Source organism: Branchiostoma lanceolatum, chromosome 6, assembly GCF_035083965.1.
Source record: "Branchiostoma lanceolatum isolate klBraLanc5 chromosome 6, klBraLanc5.hap2, whole genome shotgun sequence".
Classification (NCBI taxonomy): Eukaryota; Metazoa; Chordata; class Leptocardii; order Amphioxiformes; family Branchiostomatidae; genus Branchiostoma; species Branchiostoma lanceolatum.
Genome location: NC_089727.1, coordinates 1,782,949 through 1,802,469, shown reverse-complemented (window position 1 = coordinate 1,802,469; position 19,521 = coordinate 1,782,949). Strand labels below are relative to the sequence as shown.

Below are 19,521 nucleotides of genomic sequence, written 5' to 3'. Positions count from 1 at the left end.
TATCTCACGTAAGTAATTTTACATGTGTAACGTTACTTGAAACACCGTGTGCCGCTGGCATATACATGTAATTTGTTTTCTGATCAGCGTGCTTTGGTTTACGATGTAAACAGAGACTTTCAAAGTTGTTTATATGAAAGATACATTTCAAAACTTCAGTGTGCCGTCTTATTTTCTCCTTATTACAACGTTTACTTTGTAGCGAGATTGACCGATATGTTAGTACCGCCAGTATTTCACAAATGCCGGGTCATTGTAGCGGCGGGGAAATCCACGTCATTTGGTCGAAAAATAGCGAATTAGGAGCAAAAATATGGGGGAAATGTGGAAAGAAAACTAAACTTTTGATATAAGGGGGATCTCTGGTAAGCAAAGCCCCGATGGATTTTCAAAAAAACAATAAACGTACCGTCCAAAATAAGAACGTACTGGGTGGATTTTTAGGCTGAAAAAAATAAACGTACCGGTACGTTTATTTGGGAGATGAGAGTATTCTACTGCACGGAAAAATTCTTTAAACGCACACATGGCCAAGCACACTGGAGACAAACCCTACATGTGTGGAGATTGTGGATTCAGGACGGCTTTCAGGTCCTACTTAACCATATATATGAGAACGCATACCGGTCTGAAACCCTACAAATGTGAACAGTGCGACTATTCTGCTGCACGGAAAGATTATTTAAACGCACACATGGCCAACCATACTGGAGACAAACCGCACATATGTGGAGAGTGCGGATACAGAACTGTTCGGAAGTTGGACCTGTCCCGGCATATGAGTAAACATACAGGCGTGAAGCCCTACAAATGTGACCAGTGCGAATATTCTGCTGTACGGAAATGTAATTTAGACAAACACATGGCTAAACACACTGAAGAAAACCCAGGTCTGACTTTTCCCGACGTATGATAATTGATACAGGTGAGAAATCCCATAACTGATACCAGTGCGAATATTCTACTGCACAGAAAAGTGTAATTCTTCACAGGGACAAATCTAAGAGCAACATTGGGTTATGTAACATAAACTTTGAGTATTTATTTTACATCAGACTCCGCTCAGCTAAACAAACGGTAGAAACTGGCCCAAACTGGATTACTATTGGCCAGAGAAAATGCATTATCTTTCCTAGTTTTTGGTAAGAAGCATGAATAATTCAAATGCCTTTTCCCATGAAATGTATTAAGTTTCCTAGTTTTCGGTAAGAAGCACTAATAATACACCTTCCTCATGCCATTAAACCATGTTTTACAAGATTCATCTGCCATCACATTTAGAGTTGTCTAAGAAGAGAGAAGAAGCTGTCCCTATATTTACTAGTATACATAAGGCATCGTAGTAAGATACCACTTTCTTATATCAATGTAATGTAATGTAGAAACATGAACTTAGTTTGTAAGACACAACAAATATATTCATTTTATTTAGTAGCAGGTCCCACTTAACCTCCTCCGTTAGGGCAAAATCTTTATCATTAGATATTGTTCACAATGTATATGGACCTCAAGTATCATTATCTTTTCACTTGTTAATTTTGTTATGTACATGTATATAATACTCTGTGCATGTAGAGTTCCTGTGTCTCATGTAGGTTTGTCCAGTTATGTCTGTTGATATGGACCACAGGAAGAGTAGCTGCAATGTACGTGTATATTCTTTAGCTAATTGTGGATCTGAATAAAATCAAACTCAAAACCATATTGTATCCATTCCTAATCTTTGCAGCCCCGAGATGCGTTCGGCAGATCCCGGTTACATGTAGCTCTCGTTGTTCTCCTCGGGTGTTTCCATGGAAACGTCGTCCATGTCCGTCTCCGCCTCTGTTTGACTTTCATAGTAGATCGGCGCAAAGAAGTATCCCTTTTGGGCAGAGGCAAGAGAGAAACAAGTATTCCAAATCAGAGTACATGAGTAGGATCGAGAAGTTTGCTTTTCGGTAACGTTAACTGACGTCAAATCCCTCCATTCTCTACTTAGGCCATGTTGATTTGATTATATAGATGACATCCTCCCGGAACCCCAAAATTGATGCGAGCGTGGGAATAAAAAACGTTGCCTTCATTATGAAATCTACGTGGTCATGAAGGTTGAACAAATGACTGAGCACACAGGGCATGATATACCGACATATAGGTTCTTCATTTTTGTTCTTTCTTTTGATTATGGCCTTGATTTTGGTATTCTATTACATAAGTATCGTTTTCCAATATCATTTTTTTTACAACTTACGGCATAAATTTGCGCGCATGGATGTCATCCATATCATCAAATCAACATATTAAAAGTAAACTTACAGGAACTAACGCTTATGGAGCAAGAGATGGCAGATTTACCACAACGCCAGCTTCCACCAGTAGAATTCGGTGAAAAAATAGGGCGAACAACTGGCCACGAGATTTGGCCCGCGGTAAGAATGACGTTACTCCTTGGAACTGCTCAGAAAAAAAGGAAACCTGTGGAGGCCAAAGTCCCCTGGCAAATTATGCGACAACATGCTGAGATGGGGCAAGGCTGCAAGTGCAGTGTTCCTCCACCTCCTACAGAATTGTAAACTTGGTCCAACATGTACAGACGGTGGCCTACGAGAAGCTAATCAGGCAGCCCGACAATGGATACAGAACAGGAGCAACAAGATACTGTAAATGCATTAGTCATTCGTGTGGTTTTTATTTCACGTTAAGGCGAAATGGAGAGTTCGCGGTGGTTTTAATTTCGCGGCAGTGCTATAGTCACATACTGCTAAAGTTGCGGTGGTTTTAAGTTCGCAGTGAAACGTTAGCCGTGAAAACCGCAAACATAAAATCACCGCGAACATTTCTGCATTTACAGTATGTTGCTGATTCTCAATGGATACAGAACTTGAGGATCAAGATATGCTGCTGCTGATTCTCCCTATACTAGCAGGATTTCTAGAGCAAAAATATACCCCCACTGCTGAAGTGCGCAGACACCTTTGAAACAAAGAGCACTAGTTTGATAATGCTCATTTTTAGTTACTTCGCTTTACAACAACAGCGCGGATGCAATGTACACATTCTAGAAATACCCTCAACCCAACAATTGTCATGATCAGGGCTAGCATACAGAACAAGCATATGCAAACAGACAATTGTCGGGCTCAGCAGGACTAGGGCTAGCTTAGTTAGTCTGGTAGAGACTACCCACCTCCGCCTCCAGCGCCAGTAGGCTGCTGAGCTGATTGAAGATCTCCTGTCCCCTGGGCCGGGACTCCGGGCAACCCGACCAGCAGGCACACATCAGGCTTCCCCTGGGGGACAGAGAACGCTTTCTGTTACTTTTAACACAACCAGAGCTTCTGACTGGAGTACTGCTTCTCACCGCTATAAGTAGCCGATGTAGGTGGCGCTTTTGCCTCGCCGGGAACGTAATCCCAAACGTGGCTGAGCTTGTATCCTTGAGCTTGAAGCCCTGAAGAAGGTGTCTGACAGACACCGAAACGTCAGCAGGTGAGATTACCTGGTTGTGTTAAAAGAAACTCCAAATATCCTATGTTCTACCAACCTGATGAAATTATTTTCGGCTTTCTGTTACTATTGTGCTATGTGGCACCGAAAGGCGCACATACATACATACATATATCTAGCATCCACAGACATACATAGATCTAGCATCCATTCTTATTTTGGTTTTCAAAAATGTGGTGTGAGTCAGAGGAGATTCTAGAACGTTAGACGTTTTTTTTAAGTTTTGAAAAGAGATGCTTACAGCTCCTGGCAGCAGTCCTCCGGGACCTCCATGACGTTTCCTTCCTCCAGCCAGCTGATGATCTCTCTGTCGGCAGACATGCCGGGGTACGGGGTTCCGCCTGGACAGCGTAGAGCAAGGCAGTAAGATGCAGGTCACGATACTGAAGTTCTTTATTCACAAACACATATATAAAAGGGTCGACACTTCTAGGCCCTAGACTCTACCAGTCTCCACGGGTCGCTGGGAAAATAGTAGAAATTGGCCAAATAGACTGTATGAAGGGAGTCGGCTATGGAGATAGGGTCAAATATTGCAACTGCGGATGGGAATGTTATCCTCCATGGCCAAAGGCCCCCGGCAAATGTTCTTTCCATAGCCGATGCGGTTAGTCTGGTAGAGACTATCTAGGCCCTCAGTGCACAGTGAAGAAGCCAGAATTGCCCCTAGGATGACAGTCGGTCATCGAAACGTCGGCTCTTGTTGAATATGTGGTTGTGAATAAGGAGCTTTTTTTATTCAGTCATTCACTAACTAAAATTATTCAAGGATTCAGGCCATTTTTCGATTTCGTAGTTACAGTACACAGATTTGTAGTGTGGGGTAACAGAAAGACATTGACAGAGCAGTGGGACAAAACAGGACATTTTTCATTCCCTTACCCTGATGATAAACAGTGCATACAAAACACACAGGGCATTCAATAAACTAGGAGAATGGTAGAATGAATGAGTTTCAAAGTAACAAGGACAATATTGAAGAGGAAATAGTGCAGCACAGCACATGATTTTTATAAGCTGATATTTCTTGTATTGTAAAAAAAAATCACATAGACTTGGCGCCATGATAGGAAAATTGGAGAGTTACGAAGAAAGTAAACCAACTGAAGCGACAGGACTTACCAAGGGTTGCAATCTCCCACAGAAGGATTCCGAAGGACCAGCTGAAAAGATGAATACAGGTCAATGCGCTATGTACAATGCGTTCCCAAACGTTTAGTCATATATTCTGTCCCATACATAAAGTATTGTTTGTTTGTTGTTTGTGCCTTTATTTATTATCGAAAAAAAGTTCCATTCGGCCATTTGGGCCGCTTTTCATAGACGTCGAGATGAGGGCATGTCAAGGGTTCAACGTAACAAGAAATAACTAAATGCTTGGTTAACCAAGGTGGCTCAAAATTATATCAATAATACAAAGAATCGATAACTAATGAATAAACAATAAACACAAATATTGTCATATATATATGCAATATTACCAGTCAGAATTGTCCTGAGGAAGGTGACAGACGGCCTCCGAAACGTCGACTGTGATTGTATGTATTAGTTGTGAATTAAAAACCTTGATATTCAACCATTAGGGCTACTCACATGTCTGTCTTGGTGGTGAATGTTCCGTCCTGAAGCGACTCCAGCGCCATCCAGCGGATCGGCAGTCTGGCCCTGTTGGTCTGGAAGGAGAAAAGCGCGACGTAGTTGAAGTTTTGGAAAGTGAAGATAAATATGCCCCCCCCCCCCATGGCGTCGTACGACGTCGACGGGTCTAAGGTGTCGTACGGCGGGTCCACAGCGTCGTACGACGGGTCTATGGTGTCGTACGACGGGTCTAGTCTATGGCGTCGTACAACGGGTCTATGGCGTCATACGACGGGTCTGCAACGTCGCAAGACATGTATGTGGCATCTTACGACAGGTCTATGGCGTCGTATGACGGATCTACCGCTGTTATCACCGACAGTCGACCCCGAGTACTAAGATTAAAGCCCACCGAGTCAATGCTGTGAAGACTGTTCTCAAATCACGTCATGACAGCAAAGACTCGTTTTATGTTTTAAGACGTTCGGTATAAAAGTCAGGAAGCCTGTACCTCTGCTGTAGTTGTGACGTACTCCCGTTCCTCGTAGATGTCACGTGACAGCCCGAAGTCGCAGATCTTGGCGACCCTGTTCTCGCAGATGAGAACGTTCCGGGCTGCAAGGTCACGGTGAACGATCTGCAGATGATAAGATAGCGCGATAAAGAACAGTTATAAGTGTTCTTGGAGCAGATTGATATAGAGTTATCATAGTTGAATAAGAATTAAATTCATTGTTCCCATGGATTTCCTTGAGAGATTAACAATCAGGGACGTAATACAAACAAATAAAAGTAAACAAAAAATAAAAGAAGACAAAATCCTTGAGTGTTTGTGTGAACTGTTATCGTTACTCCTCTGTTCAACTGTTATGTTTCATGTTATCTTATTGTGAATACATTATTGATTCAGTTTATGTATCCTGATTTATTCAGTTATTTTGTAACGGCTCCCTTAATTGAAAATCAGTGACTCGGTTACCTAGAAAGACCGCCCAAAAGATTAAGAAATAAATAGTAAATAAATAAAAGAAATGAAATGAAGGACATGTTTGACATTGTTGTTCTGGCAGTAAAGTTAGATCGTTATCATTGTGGACATCCAATCCTTGACGAGCATGGTTACAACAGTATGGGGTAATCAGGTATATCAACTTTGACCTTTGACAGAAGCGTCAGTGCCTGTTTGCTTGTCCGCCATTTTTTGGAGTATCTCATTCCTTCCCAGCCTGACACACTTTTTCGAGACAATTCAATACCTTAGCATTTGAGCAGCACGACAAGGCGGAAGGTGAGATTTTTTATTGTCTGGCCACTCTTTTATGTCTGCAAATTCTTCGTAGAAAGAACGGTTTCTTTACTGGAAGATTAGTAGTTGATTTCAAAGGGGGAGGGGGGAATTACGTACGGTGAACTAAATTGTGGACATCATCATCATATATGCCTTGTTACGTGTTCTATGTGTGGGTCAAGACACAGGCAATGGTGCCCATGGCCCATGTGAATTGTATCGTCACCATCCCAATAAAATCAGGTCAAGTCAAGTTATGCCACGGTGACGATTGAAAACTCAGTGTTCTCGCCAGGCCTTTTCAGCATAGGGGCCCCCTATGCTGTGATTTGGACCCCCTATGCTGTGATCTGGCCCCTATGCTGTGTTTCAACCTGTGTTTCTTTCTGGGACAAACCTTGTGACCCTTCATAAATCTTATAAAAAGTTCATATTTGGCTTTAGAACGAGGCTGTGACAGAGGAAAAAGTCTACTTTACAAAATTTATCCCTCAAAATGCATGAAATAATGTCTCATTGGGTTATGAATTTACAAATTTTCTGGGGGAACATGCCGGACTCCCTACTCTGGTCATGTCTTCAGCACTCCATGCGTGACTTGCACCGCGTAAAGTTGGCCTTCTGTACCTGACCCCTATGCTGTGAAAAAATTCTGGTGAGAACACTGAAACCTATTTGCGTTGTTTGATTCCGAAGCAATTCTGGTTTAATCTCCAAGCAGATATGACTGTTGCAAAGATGGTATCCAACTGGTAAAATGATCAAGTCATTATTGCAACCGGAAATGATCTCCGTTTGAAATGAAAACTCATTTTTCAGCTAGTTATATTCCCCTCCTAGGAGGGAATATACTGTTTTTGCTTGCCTCAGTTCTAATCTTCTTTCTTCTTCTGCCCCAAACCAAGAAGATGTGGAGTGGTAGCTCTACTAATGGTATTGCAGAAAGTTATATGTTCCTTATGTTACATGGCACGGATGTTATATTTGAAATGTAGGTACTTTTAGAAAAGGTGAATACACCAGGCCATAGATTATGCTAATGAGGAACTCATTTGCTAATGAGGACCTCGTTTGCATAATTTATGCAGGAACTTGTATTACCCTTACCGTAGAAGCTACGGATGCCATATTTGAGATATAGGTACCTTTAGGAATGGTAAACACACCTGGCCAATGTTGTATATACATAGTTCCCTTACCGTAAAAGCTGCGGATGTCATATTTGAGATGTATGAACCTTTAAGAAAGCTGAATACACCTGGATATGAATTATGTTACATGTATTAGGAAAGGTGAATACACCTGGACAAAAATTATGCTAACAAGGACCTACTTTGCATAATTTATGCTGATATTTGTATTGCCTTTACGGTACATGCTACCGGTATCATAGTTCATATGTAGTTACTTTTGGGAAATTTGAATACACCTGAACATAGATTATGCTAATGCGGACCTCCTTTCCATGATTTATGCAGAAACTTCATTATTCTCTTACGGTAAATGCTAAGGATATCATATTTGAGGTAAACGTAATCAGAGGGGAATATTCTACATTTTCTCGAAAATGTTGCCTTTTTAGTTGAATACAATCTTTTTAGCCGTTAGATATAATTGGAGATTAACCTTGGATGATGTGGAATATGCCGTGCTGTCAATGTGTTCTATGTTTCCAGGCCAATAAGGCCAGGTAAAGACAGTATGGAAATGTTGCCTGTGTTTCAGGTTTGAATGATTTATTACATTTCTCTCAGGAATAGACGAGAGAGGCAGTCAGATTGCAATGGACGATCTGTCAACTGTACACCCAGAGCACGGGACAAGAAGCGGTGGGAAATTAGACACTGAAAGACAGCAGGACAAGGAAGTAGGCATCCCATGTGGGGAAACGTGCGGTGTAAAATCCGAGCATCATCCCGTACAAGTTCGAACAGAGCAGACGGACAGGATTACGGTGAAATGTATTGTGGACGAACACTCCGCGAGTGCGGAATGTGACTATTGGGTAGCCTCAAAGGATAACCGATTGATATACACAAAGAAACCCTATCAATGTGACCTGTGCGACTTTTCTACTGCCCTGAAAGTTTCTTTAGACCGCCATGTTACTAAACACACTTGGGATAAACCCTACATGTGTGGGGAGCGCGGATACAAGGCAGATGGCAAGAGCAACCTATCCCAACACAACACAGATGAGAAATCTTACAAATGTGACCAGTGCGAATATTCTACTGTACGTAAAGGAAATTTAGGCCAGCACATGGCTAAACATACTGGAGACAAACCCTACATGTGCGGGGAGTGCGGATACAGAACGGCCGACAAGTCTCGCCTATCCCAACATATGAAAATACATACAGGTGAGAAATCCTACAAATGTGATCAATGCGAATATTCTACTGTTCGTAAAGGAAATTTAAGCCAACACATGGCTAAACACACCGGAGACAAACCCTACATGTGTGAAGAGTGCGGGTACAGAACTGCTTACAGGTCTCATCTATCGGAACATATGAGAAGACATACAGGCGAGAAACCCTATGAATGTGACCAGTGCGACTATTCTGCTGCAGTGAAAAGGGATTTAAATGAACACTTGGCTATACACACTGGAGAAAAACCCTACATGTGTGAAGAGTGCGGGTACAGAACGCAGTACAGGTCTCATCTATCGGAACATTTGAGAAGACATACAGGCGAGAAACCCTATGAATGTGACCAGTGCGACTATTCTGCTGCAGTGAAAAGGGATTTAAATGATCACTTGGCTAAACACACTGGAGAAAAGCCCTACATGTGTGAAGAGTGCGGATTCAGGACTGCTTCCAGGTCTCACCTATCGGAACATATGAGAAGACATACAGGCGAGAAACCCTACAAATGTGACCAGTGCGAATATTCTACTGTACGTAAAGGAGATTTAAGCCAACATATGGCTAAACACACCGGAGACAAACCCTACATGTGCGGGGAGTGCGGGTACAGAACAGCCAACAAGTCTCGCCTATCCCAACATATGGAAATACATACAGGTGAGAAATCTTACAAATGTGACCAGTGCGAATTTTCTACTGTACGTAAAGGAAATTTAGACCAGCACATGGCTAAACACACCGGAGACAAACCCTACATGTGTGGGGAGTGCGGATACAGAACGGCCGACAGGTCTAGCCTATCCAAACATATGAAAATACATACAGGTGAAAAATCCTACAAATGTGATCAATGCGAATATTCTACTGTTCGTAAAGGAAGTTTAGGCCTACACATGGCTAAACACACCGGAGACAAACCCTACATGTGCGGAGAGTGCGGATTCAGAACTGCTTCCAGGTCTCACCTATCCCGACATATGAAAACACATACAGGTTTGAAGCCACACATGTGTGGAGAGTGCGGACACAGGACGGCTGACAGGGGTTCCTTAAAAATACATATGAGAACGCATACAGGTGTGAAACCTTACAAGTGTGGCCAATGTGATTATTCTGCTAGACAGAAATCTATACTTGACAAACACGTCATGACAAAGCACACCGGTGAAAAACCCTACGTGTGTGCGGAGTGCGGGTACAGAACGGCTATTAAATCTCACCTATCCCGTCACGTGAAAGTACATACAGGTAAAAAAAACCTACATGTGTGACCAGTATGACTATTCTGCTGCACAGAAATCTCAAGTAGACAGCCACGTCATGACAAAGCACACCAATATTCGAAACCCAACAATAGGGGGGGGAGTGCTGATACAAGGCGGCTAAAAGCTCTAACCCGGCCTCCACATGAGAAGACAAACACGCGAGAAACCCTACAAATGTGACCAGTGCGACACTGCGACTATTCTACTACATGTACGAAGAAAAATCTATTGAAACCAAGACTTGGTCCAACACACTTCTTATGGATACAGTTGACAGTTGCGGTTACTGGACAGTTGACAGGTCTAACCGTAAAAGTACATGTGAAGACTCGAAACACAAATGTGGTCAGTGCGACAATTTTGGTGAAAAACACCGCTGGTGGAAAACACCGCTAAAAGTGTAGTGCAGTTTCACCGCGATGTACATTTAGTAGCATAACTAGAGACTATGATTCTGTATAAACCTAAAGATAAACTTAAAAATATTTCGCTTCCTTTCCGTTTAGGCCCCTCTTCCTGAATGCCACCTTAATAGTTGATGTTGTAAACCTAATAGTATATAATGTATACCTTAATTTTGTGAAGATATTCTATAACACATTGATACTAGTATTGCTAGTCGAAATTTCTAGCCTATAGCTACCCAAATGTTGATGTATATAACACTATGTCGTCCTTTTTTCTTATATCGAAACGTTTTAGATTATATCTAATTGGTATATTATATTAAAACATTATGATGATTAGATTATGATGATTAGAACAGATCGACAGAATGAAAAGAAGAAGATAATTTATAGCACATGCCAAAATTAAATTGAATGTTTCCTCGAAATAATTGCATGGTCTGATCACTAGTTTGCGGTCCATGTACTTGATTTACAACATATAAACACAGAGGTTTTACGCCAAATGACAGTACCTCAAATCCTCATGCATGCAACTGGACAACGTTTTCGAAACGGAGGCGTCAGACAGCATCCGCTGTCTATGGTCAATAACTAAAGGTAAGGTCTGCAGAACCAAGTTTTATAGCAAAACTCTGAATTCATATTTTAATGCGCGGAAGACAATTTAGGATGGTACAATATGAAATTAAGTCTTATTAAACTAAGTCTGATGCCGTCTGAAACGTCTGGCTGTTTAGAAAATGTTATCCAGTTGCTTTTGAAACTATCATTCGGCGTATCTTAGTACAGGAATACCTAAAACAACAGGCTTGTTGCCTGAGTGTACCTTTTCCTGCATGAATAAATAAATGAACATAAAACTAGAGTTCCACGACCTCATACCTTCGCCAAATGATTTTAACCATTGTGACTGACGTATTAGGAGTGTTTCTCATCAATTATAAATCAGACCAGTTGATTGTCTTAAAATATGACATGTCCAAAGTATGAGCTTAACAAAGTATGAGATTAAGAAGGTTGTGCTAATATTGATCATCAATTATGCAAATGAGGCCCTTATTAGCATTATTTGATTCGACGATGTTCACTTTACATAACTTCCCGATGCCACAAGGAAGTATTAAATGCATGGCATTTCAGTCATTTACCAGTATGGAATTATGTTTTTCATTTAAGCATGCAAATTAGGCCCACGTTTGCATATTTTCTATGTTCAACATTTCTCTCTTCCTCAGTTACAATTTGAATAGTCATATCATGGCACAAAGCAGATTTTTGAAGTTGCCTCATTAATTATGCAAATTAGCATCTGATTTGCATAATTATTGTCCAATCATTCTGAGCATCACACAAGCTATCTACATACCAAAAATCATGACCATCCATTAAGGCCATCTTGAGTCATAGTATTTTCTCATTAATTATGCAAATGAGGTCTTCATTTGCATAGTTCATATCAATTAATATTTCTCCCTTCCTCAGTTACTTATGTCACATGTTTCAGAGTCCTATCATGGAATTTGGCGGATGGATAAACTTTCCTCATTAATTATGCAAATTAGATACTGATTTGCATAAAAAGTATCTAATCATGTACATCATCACTCAAGCTATCTACTAACTAGGGGTGGGTACCGGTACCGTGTACCGGTACAAAACCGGTATTTCTTAATGGACCGGTCCAAAAAAACCGGTCCGTAAAAAGATCAGTGGACCGGCCTATGGACCGATTAGAAAATTCATAGTACCAGGCGGCCACATAACTGGTCTAAGAAAATACAAAACAGCAGATTTAACTTCGTTTTTGAAGACGTTAGTTGTGAATCATACCTAGAAACACTTAAAGGAATAGTAAACAGACGGCGAGAAGAGTATAATTATAATTTTGAGACAAAGTGCAAACCTAACAAATTATATCGTTCCAGACATGACGTTTGGAGACTTTTGCGTGTGTCTCGCTCTCCAAAATATGATGTACTGCGACACTACTATAATCAGGTACAGGTACAGGTCCGGACCTGGACCTGACCCTCTGGACCTGGACCTGGACCGGACCTGAATTGTTTGTACCGGTACCCACCCCTACTACTAACCAAAAATCATTGCCATCCATCAAGCCCTTCTTGAGTTGTTCCCTTTCCCTTGCAAAACCTGATCCTGCAGTTCCAAAAAAGCCGCTAGGGGGCCCAAACCCATACCACTTACTCTCTGTCCAAAGAGCTATCTACCACTTGAAAATCAGTTCCATAGCATGTCCAGAACACGAGATATCAAACCAGGAAGTTCCGCTGCAGTACCTTAACAAGCCGCTAGGGGACCCAAAATCTAATCATTTCCAAGTCTCATCAAGACGTACCCACCTACCAAATATCAAGACAATCCATCCAAGCCTTCTTGAGTTATCCTGTACATTACACACACACACACATACATACATACAAACGCTACCCTCTGCATAACCTTCTCGGCGAAGGTAATGAAAACGGACCTTTTGTTTGTGGAGCTCCACCAGCCCCTGCGACACGTCCAGAGCGAATCGGACGAACTCCCTATCTTGGTCCATCGCCAAGGTCCCGGATTCGATACAAAGATGGCGGCACGAGGTCAGGTAGTTGTGAAGGTCGTGAGGCGCGTACTCAGCCAGGAGGTGTATGTCGTCTGCGGTAAAGATATAACCTCAGTCAAAATGAAAGCAAACAGACATCATCATTATCGACTTCTTCTGCATTTACCGTCGTGAAAACGTCCCGCAGTTGTAGTCAAGCTTATTTACATTTTATTCAAAATGTTCGTCAGGACAAAATGACATTAGTCTCTGAGATGACATCCAAAGTACTTGCAATTCCTACACAACCCCAGAAATGATTACAGACGAAAAATTAACGAAGGCCTCAGTTTTATCCTGAGGTAAAACGGATAGACTTTCGGAGATTCAGCAATGTACATACATGTATAGCACTTTTTTCGCCCAGAAGGTTAATGTTGTTTGAGGTAAAGACAGGTTCTCAGTCCGATAGAAGCGAATTAAACGACAAACACATGAACATGGAATGCTTTGTTCTCAATCCTTAATGAACAAGTGTGATGAAATAGAATAATGCATCATGTTAGTGATACCTTTTTCGACTACGAAGCCGAAGAAGCGCGCGATGTTCGGGTGAACCCACATCTGCTCGGGGTCGATTTTTGTGCCCTTGCCGCTCGGGTTGTGGAACTCGGACAGTAACGTCAACTCCTGCAGCAGGTCCCTCCGTGCAACTAGGCTACTGCGCTGGTCTAAACAAACAAACAAAAAAACAAATGAATAAACAATTAGACACATAACACGATGTATGCGTAACAACATGATAATATTTGGCGTAGCCGACAAAAGTATTTTGGATGAGGAAGATGAGGTGATTGATTTATTTTGCCTATTTTTTGGCATTCACTGATCGAGATAAGAAGACGACGTGCCTTTGGTAGTAGTAGAAGTAGTAGTAGTAGTAGTAGTAGTAGTAGTAGAGGTAGTAGTATTAGATATTCTTGCATTGACTACACACTAAGACAGAAATAAAGGAACAGAAAAAAAGCGCTTTTTTGCATTGACTTCATGGAATTGAACACTGCTTTACTCTACCCCACTCCACTCTACTCTAATATTTTAAGAATTTTTGCTTTGGCACTCACCAGCTCGGACAGATTTTGCCGCCACTTTGTAGGCCGAGTCCCCGCACGTCAGCGTTGCCATGGCAACCTGACAGAAGGCGCCCTGTCCGATGTGCCCCTGGATGACCAGGTCAGAGCACTTCCTCTCCCAACACTTCCGGGCGTGGTCGTGCTCCTAAATAACACACAATCAAATAAATGTAAAAATGTAGATTAACAAAAGATCAACAAAACTACAGAACATTCTGTACGACCTCAATGATACGAACGTTTTTGTATTCTTTTGATATCTGTCTGTCTGTGTCTGTGTTTTGTGCATTGTGACCTTTGTTGCTTAATAGAATTAACTGCTAAAAAGGTAGTTTGGCTTTTCTCAGGACAATCGATCCATTCTCTTCTGACTTGTGACCTTATGGAATCGTATACGATAATAGTAGCAGTCCTTAGGTGTCCTGAAGTCTATAACACACCCCACCCCACCATACCCCATTCCGTTGTGAGCCTTGTGAGCGTTGATGGTCTTCAGTTTCCTCTTTCTAATAAGAAAAGACGATTTGAACCCCCACCTGTAGCCATGTTTGCACGATGCTGTCCTTCTCTTCCTCAGTTCTGTCCCTTCTCTGACGTAACAAGATGGCGGCGGCAACGGCTGCGACAATGATGGTGGCGGCGCAGGCGCAGAGGATACACGCCAGGGCCCAAGGCGGGAGTCCTTTTCGGCCAGTCGGATATCCTAGTCCAGATCAGTACAGCAAATGATTATTTTTTTTCACGTAATTGAATGGCGGTTCTTCTAATTCAAGGAAAGATATTTTTTCCGTATTTGATGCGCATGTATTTTTTTGCTGTTTCTACTAATTTATTTCTACTAAAAAGATAAAAGATAGACAGCCGGAGTTGCGTCATTCTCTGAAGGAGAGCTACAGGCTAAATGATATTGTAATACTAATCTATAAACAGTACTCAAGTTAAGGCTACACGATGAATTGTTTAAGTCTTGATGCTACATGTAGATTGTGAACTCACCCTTAGGCAGATGAACACTGTAAGTAGCGTTTCTCTCCACGCCGTCGACGTCTACCACTGAGCAAACGTATGTCCCCTCGTGCTGGGGTTCTAATCGGCTGAATTTCAAGGTCAAACTGTGGGTAACGTAAGAGGAAAAACAGATGAATTAATGGCTTGCAAAACAAATGATGTTTGCAATTGCTTTGTGATGATCATGAGTTTTGTGACGAGTGCCGATCCGGAGTCTGACAAAGTTACTATATATTAAAGTTGCAAATGATTTCTGTAGACGTAAAACGAGAAATTGACGAAAGAAGAAAGGAAATGTATCAAATCAGAGGAAAACAAACATACGGCTAGCAACAAATACAGTATACTAGAAATAAACATGATTATTTCAGATAGCCTGGGCACTAACATCCGTAGTTAACGCTGACTCACTCGCTTGCTAAAGAATAGAATGAGCTAGAGATATACACTAGGGAGTATGGTACCAGGGCCATGATTCATGTCGATGTAAAACCAGAAGAGAAGAAAGTCAGCTATCAAATCAAAGGGAAAAATTCATACGGTTAGCAACAAATAAACTAAACATGATTCTTTCGATTAGCCTGTGCACCCGCCTCCGTAGTTTGCCGCTGACTTATTATTTTCGCTTGGTAACGAACGAATATCCCAGCGGTACACTAGGGACCCACTAGGGAGGCAGGTACTCAGGCTATATTTCAGTTCCTTCACCTGGGGTTAGGTTGGACCCTGTAGACCACCATGCGCAGCGGCATCTTGGCGCCCTCCTTCGTCCACGACATCGTGTGCACGTCCACGTTGTGCGCATGACAAGTTAGGCTCAACCTTTGACCCGGATGTTGATGAGAGGGCATGCTGGTAGTAATAGCGACAGTTGGGTTGTCTGTAAAAGAAGATATGATAAGAAACCACAAGGCACACTTTAGCAATAAGAAACTTAAGTATTTGTCTACAGCAACAACTAGAAATTGTATCAATGACAATTTAACAGTTGTGTGCCTTCGAACGTTTGACCCGGTTGTTTAAAGGTTATGCTGATAATCATGTAATCGGGTTGTCTATAAAGTGTAGATTGAAGACGAAACCATACGTTACATTTAATCAAGGAGAACCTTTAAGGGACAGTGCCAGGAGCTCAAAAGAGGGGAAGACAGATACAAAGCTGAGAAGACAGCATAAAGGAATGGACCGGAATGTCCCAGTAATGTATTAGACGTCCAGTATTGTGTGATTTGTGAGTGTCAGAGCAATTCAGGACCAATCCCAAAGGCCCTTTGAATCTGTACAATTACACGAACCGGATAAAACCATTATTATTATTATTATTATTATTATTATTGGCCTCACGGAAGCTATGAGAGCAGCCAAGGAAAGGGGTAGGTGGTGGAGGACCGCTCAGTCATGGTGTCCCAACGACAACAGCAGAACTACAAATAAAACCTATCTGTAAACTAAATAGTTGTGTATTTGAAAACAAAAATGCATCTCGAAGAAGGCGACCTTTTGTTCCTTGGAACAAAAACAATCCTTTACCGATGTCACAGGCGACCCCCTTCCAGCCCGGCCGACACTTGCAGGCCCCGTTGAAGGGGTGGCAGGCCGCGCCGTTCTCACACAGACAGTCGCGGTCGCACCGGCCGCCGTACTTTCCAGATGGGCAACCTACGATCAGAACAATACAACCTGTTTTAGTGACCACACCTCTGAAAAGTACAATGTTGGCTATTGTAGCCACTTTTTGGTGGCTTAGATAATTTTATCCGTTGACACAAGCATTGATAGTCCTGTCTATACAGTGACCACCTGTATTTTGTAAGCATTTCTCAAAATCCCTTGATTGGTCACTATAGTCAAGCTTGTACCTTCACTGCATACGGGCCACATAGCCATTAATATATTGAAACCTACACAGGTGACCACCTCTGCAAAAAGATCACATGTACATTGTGGCCACTCTTTGCAATCCCTAGACAGGTTTGGCTGTATACATAAATACAACATCAACAGTCAGTCTCGGTAATACGTAGTGACTACACACATGTATCTAGATCACTCGTTGGTTCGTCCGTCAGTCTGAACGTCCGTCAGTCTGAACGTCCGTCAGTCTGAACGTCCGTCAGTCTGAACGTCCGTCAGTCTGAACGTCCGTCAGTCTGAACGTCCGTCAGTCTGAACGTCCGTCAGTCTGAACGTCCGTCAGTCTGAACGTCCGTCAGTCTGAACGTCCGTCAGTCTGAACGTCCGTCAGTCTGAACGTCCGTCAGTCTGAACGTCCGTCAGTCTGAACGTCCGTCAGTCTGAACGTCCGTCAGTCTGAACGTCCGTCAGTCTGAACGTCGGTCTGAACTTCCAGTTAAATGTAGTAATCGATAATTACATGTTGAAAATAACTGTGAGTTGCTAACCTGCAGGTTTCAGCGCCAGGTTCACCGTCATTTTTAGTGGATCTCCTGTGGCCCGGCAGACCCAGCTGGTCCATCGGCCCGTCCTGAGGCGGCCCACCGTCATGTCAATCACCACGTACGGGGAGTTCTCCCGCACCCAGCTGTCGGTGAACATCAGGGACCACGTGGCGGGGTGCAGCTTGTTCTGGATTGGGTCGTCTGGGCTGAAGGGCGGCTAAAAGAAGAAAAACGGAATGAATGAATAAGTGAGTGAGTGAGTGAGTGAGTGAGTGAGTAAATGAGTGAGAAAAAGTATTTGAGCGAGTGAGTGAGTGAGTGAGTGAGTCAGTGAGTAAATCAGTGAGAAAAAAGTATTTGAGTGACTGATACAGTGAGTAAGTGAGTAAATCAATGAGAAAAAGTATTTGAGCGAGTGAGTGAGTGAGTGAGTGAGTCAGTGAGTAAATCAGTGAGAAAAAGTATTTGAGTCACTGAGTCAGTGAGCAAGTGAGTAAATCAATGAGAAAAAGTATTTGAGCGAGTGAGTCAGTGAGTAAATCAGTGAGTGAGTGAGTGAATGAATGAGAGAACACCAGAGACCGCGTCAGGGTGCAGCTTGTTCTTGATTGTGTCGTCTGCGCTGAAGGGAAGCTAGCAGAAAAACGGGAATGAATGAATGACAACAGGAGAGATCAGGGATGAGGCATGTTTTTGAATGGGTCGTCTACGCTAAATTGTTCCTGAAGAAGGGCGAATGAATGAATGAGAGAGTGAGTGAATCAATGAATGAATAAATGAATAAATGATTGAATGAATGAATGAATGAACGAATAAATGATTGAATTACAAAATTAAAGACCAGGTCTCGTGGTGACGTCTCCTAGCGGGTGGTCCTCGCTAAAGAGAGGGTTCTTAGAAATAGATATAACAGTGAGTGAGTGAAGGGTGAAAGAGTGAATTAATAAATGAATAAATGCTGCAGGGTGAAGCCTCGACAAGAGATTTCACAATGACGCATATGATATGACCATGGCCTTACCCTGAAGATGTCTATGGTGATCGGTGACGTCATCCCACCACGGCTGTGGGGCGGGTAGTTCCGCGCATGCGCACAGGAGACATGTGTCGTCTCATTGTTCAGATGGTAGAGGTAGAGCCTCGCGTTGTATGCATCCGTGAGGGTCATACCACCTGTAAAGGTCAAGGGCACATTAGAGCAAGAGGTCCTTACTGTTTACCACACTCTGCCGTTTTCTTACAGAAATGTCCCTGGAATATTTTAATCCAGATTTGTTCCAGGCTATCATTACTTTTTTCTGTCGAAGACAAACACATCAAAACCCATTTATAACTTTCCATCCATTGCGTTCACCGACCAAAACTACGATCCGAAAACATAGCTCTCCCGTGGCTAAGATGGCTGTTAAAAAAGGCAAAACAAAAAGCGCATATGGATCGATTCACACACGGTATCCATGGTTACAACCTTGCCGTGGCCATGGTAACAGCTTTTTTTTTTAGCTCTGATAGCCATGATAACAGTTTTGGTAGCCATGGCAGCAGCCTATGTACTCACAATGACTGATGTTGGTGTCTACGGTGACTATGGCGTTCTTAGAGTCTTCCGACGGAGAATGTAATAATTGAAAAACGATGATATCGATGACGACAAGCTCAGCGCTCTATCCACACCAGCACCCCTGACAGCCATGGTAACAGCTATCGCAGCTCTGACAACACCACTGGCCATTGGTAGCCAAGGTAACCGTTTTGGAAGCCATTGTAGCAGCCTATGTACTTACAGTGATCGTTGTTGGTGTCCACGGTGACGATGGCGTTCTTATCGGGTGGCTCGAAGAGGGTTTCTTCTACACTGCCACTGGGGGTGGAGACGTCTATCGACACGTCCAACATCAGAGACTAAAGTGAAGTTAGAAATGACACGTTAATAACTATTGCTTTTCTCCTCCCCCTCTCTTCCCACCTCTCAAGATTCTAATTCATCTTGTCATTTTGCACGACCTGGTCAAGCGGAGCTTTGGCAAA

At 42.5% G+C, this 19,521-nt stretch overlaps 3 protein-coding genes across 3 annotated transcripts; 2 read left to right on the top strand and 1 right to left on the bottom strand.

Annotated features, from left to right (window-relative positions):
* The first annotated feature begins 526 nt into the window (after window positions 1–526).
* LOC136437154 (zinc finger protein 525-like) lies at window positions 527–913 on the top strand. Its single transcript, XM_066431635.1, has one exon. The coding sequence runs from the start codon at window positions 527–529 to the stop codon at window positions 911–913; it is 387 nt and encodes a 128-aa protein (XP_066287732.1).
* A 483-nt stretch (window positions 914–1,396) lies between these two features.
* LOC136436126 (vascular endothelial growth factor receptor 1-like) lies at window positions 1,397–19,391 on the bottom strand. The gene is made up of 16 exons (XM_066429877.1): window positions 19,278–19,391; window positions 18,515–18,666; window positions 17,497–17,710; window positions 16,625–16,753; window positions 15,803–15,974; window positions 15,083–15,198; window positions 14,623–14,789; window positions 14,078–14,231; window positions 13,526–13,684; window positions 12,897–13,066; window positions 5,579–5,704; window positions 5,083–5,162; window positions 4,612–4,652; window positions 3,731–3,830; window positions 3,170–3,272; window positions 1,397–1,864 (listed from the first exon to the last, which is right to left on the bottom strand). Exons 1-16 carry the CDS (start codon window positions 19,387–19,389, stop codon window positions 1,757–1,759), a joined length of 2,103 nt encoding a protein of 700 aa, XP_066285974.1. The 5' UTR covers window positions 19,390–19,391; the 3' UTR covers window positions 1,397–1,756.
* LOC136436124 (zinc finger protein 431-like) lies at window positions 6,222–10,836 on the top strand. Its single transcript, XM_066429872.1, has 2 exons — window positions 6,222–6,355; window positions 8,110–10,836. Exon 2 carries the CDS (start codon window positions 8,139–8,141, stop codon window positions 10,002–10,004), a length of 1,866 nt encoding a protein of 621 aa, XP_066285969.1. The 5' UTR covers window positions 6,222–6,355; window positions 8,110–8,138; the 3' UTR covers window positions 10,005–10,836.
* Window positions 19,392–19,521: the final 130 nt, after the last annotated feature.

Excerpts from the sequence above, each read along its gene's own strand:
- LOC136437154 (XM_066431635.1), top strand. The coding sequence starts at position 527 with ATGGCCAAGCACACTGGAGACAAACCCTACATGTGTGGAGATTGTGGA.
- LOC136436124 (XM_066429872.1), top strand. The coding sequence starts at position 8,139 with ATGGACGATCTGTCAACTGTACACCCAGAGCACGGGACAAGAAGCGGT.
- LOC136436126 (XM_066429877.1), bottom strand. The coding sequence starts at position 19,389 with ATGTTGGACGTGTCGATAGACGTCTCCACCCCCAGTGGCAGTGTAGAA. Across the intron at positions 18,667-19,277 it reads GGACACCAACAACGATCACT|GTGGTATGACCCTCACGGAT; the intron begins GTAAGTACATAG and ends TGACCTTTACAG. Across the intron at positions 3,273-3,730 it reads GAGGACTGCTGCCAGGAGCT|GGGAAGCCTGATGTGTGCCT; the intron begins GTAAGCATCTCT and ends TCTGTCCCCCAG.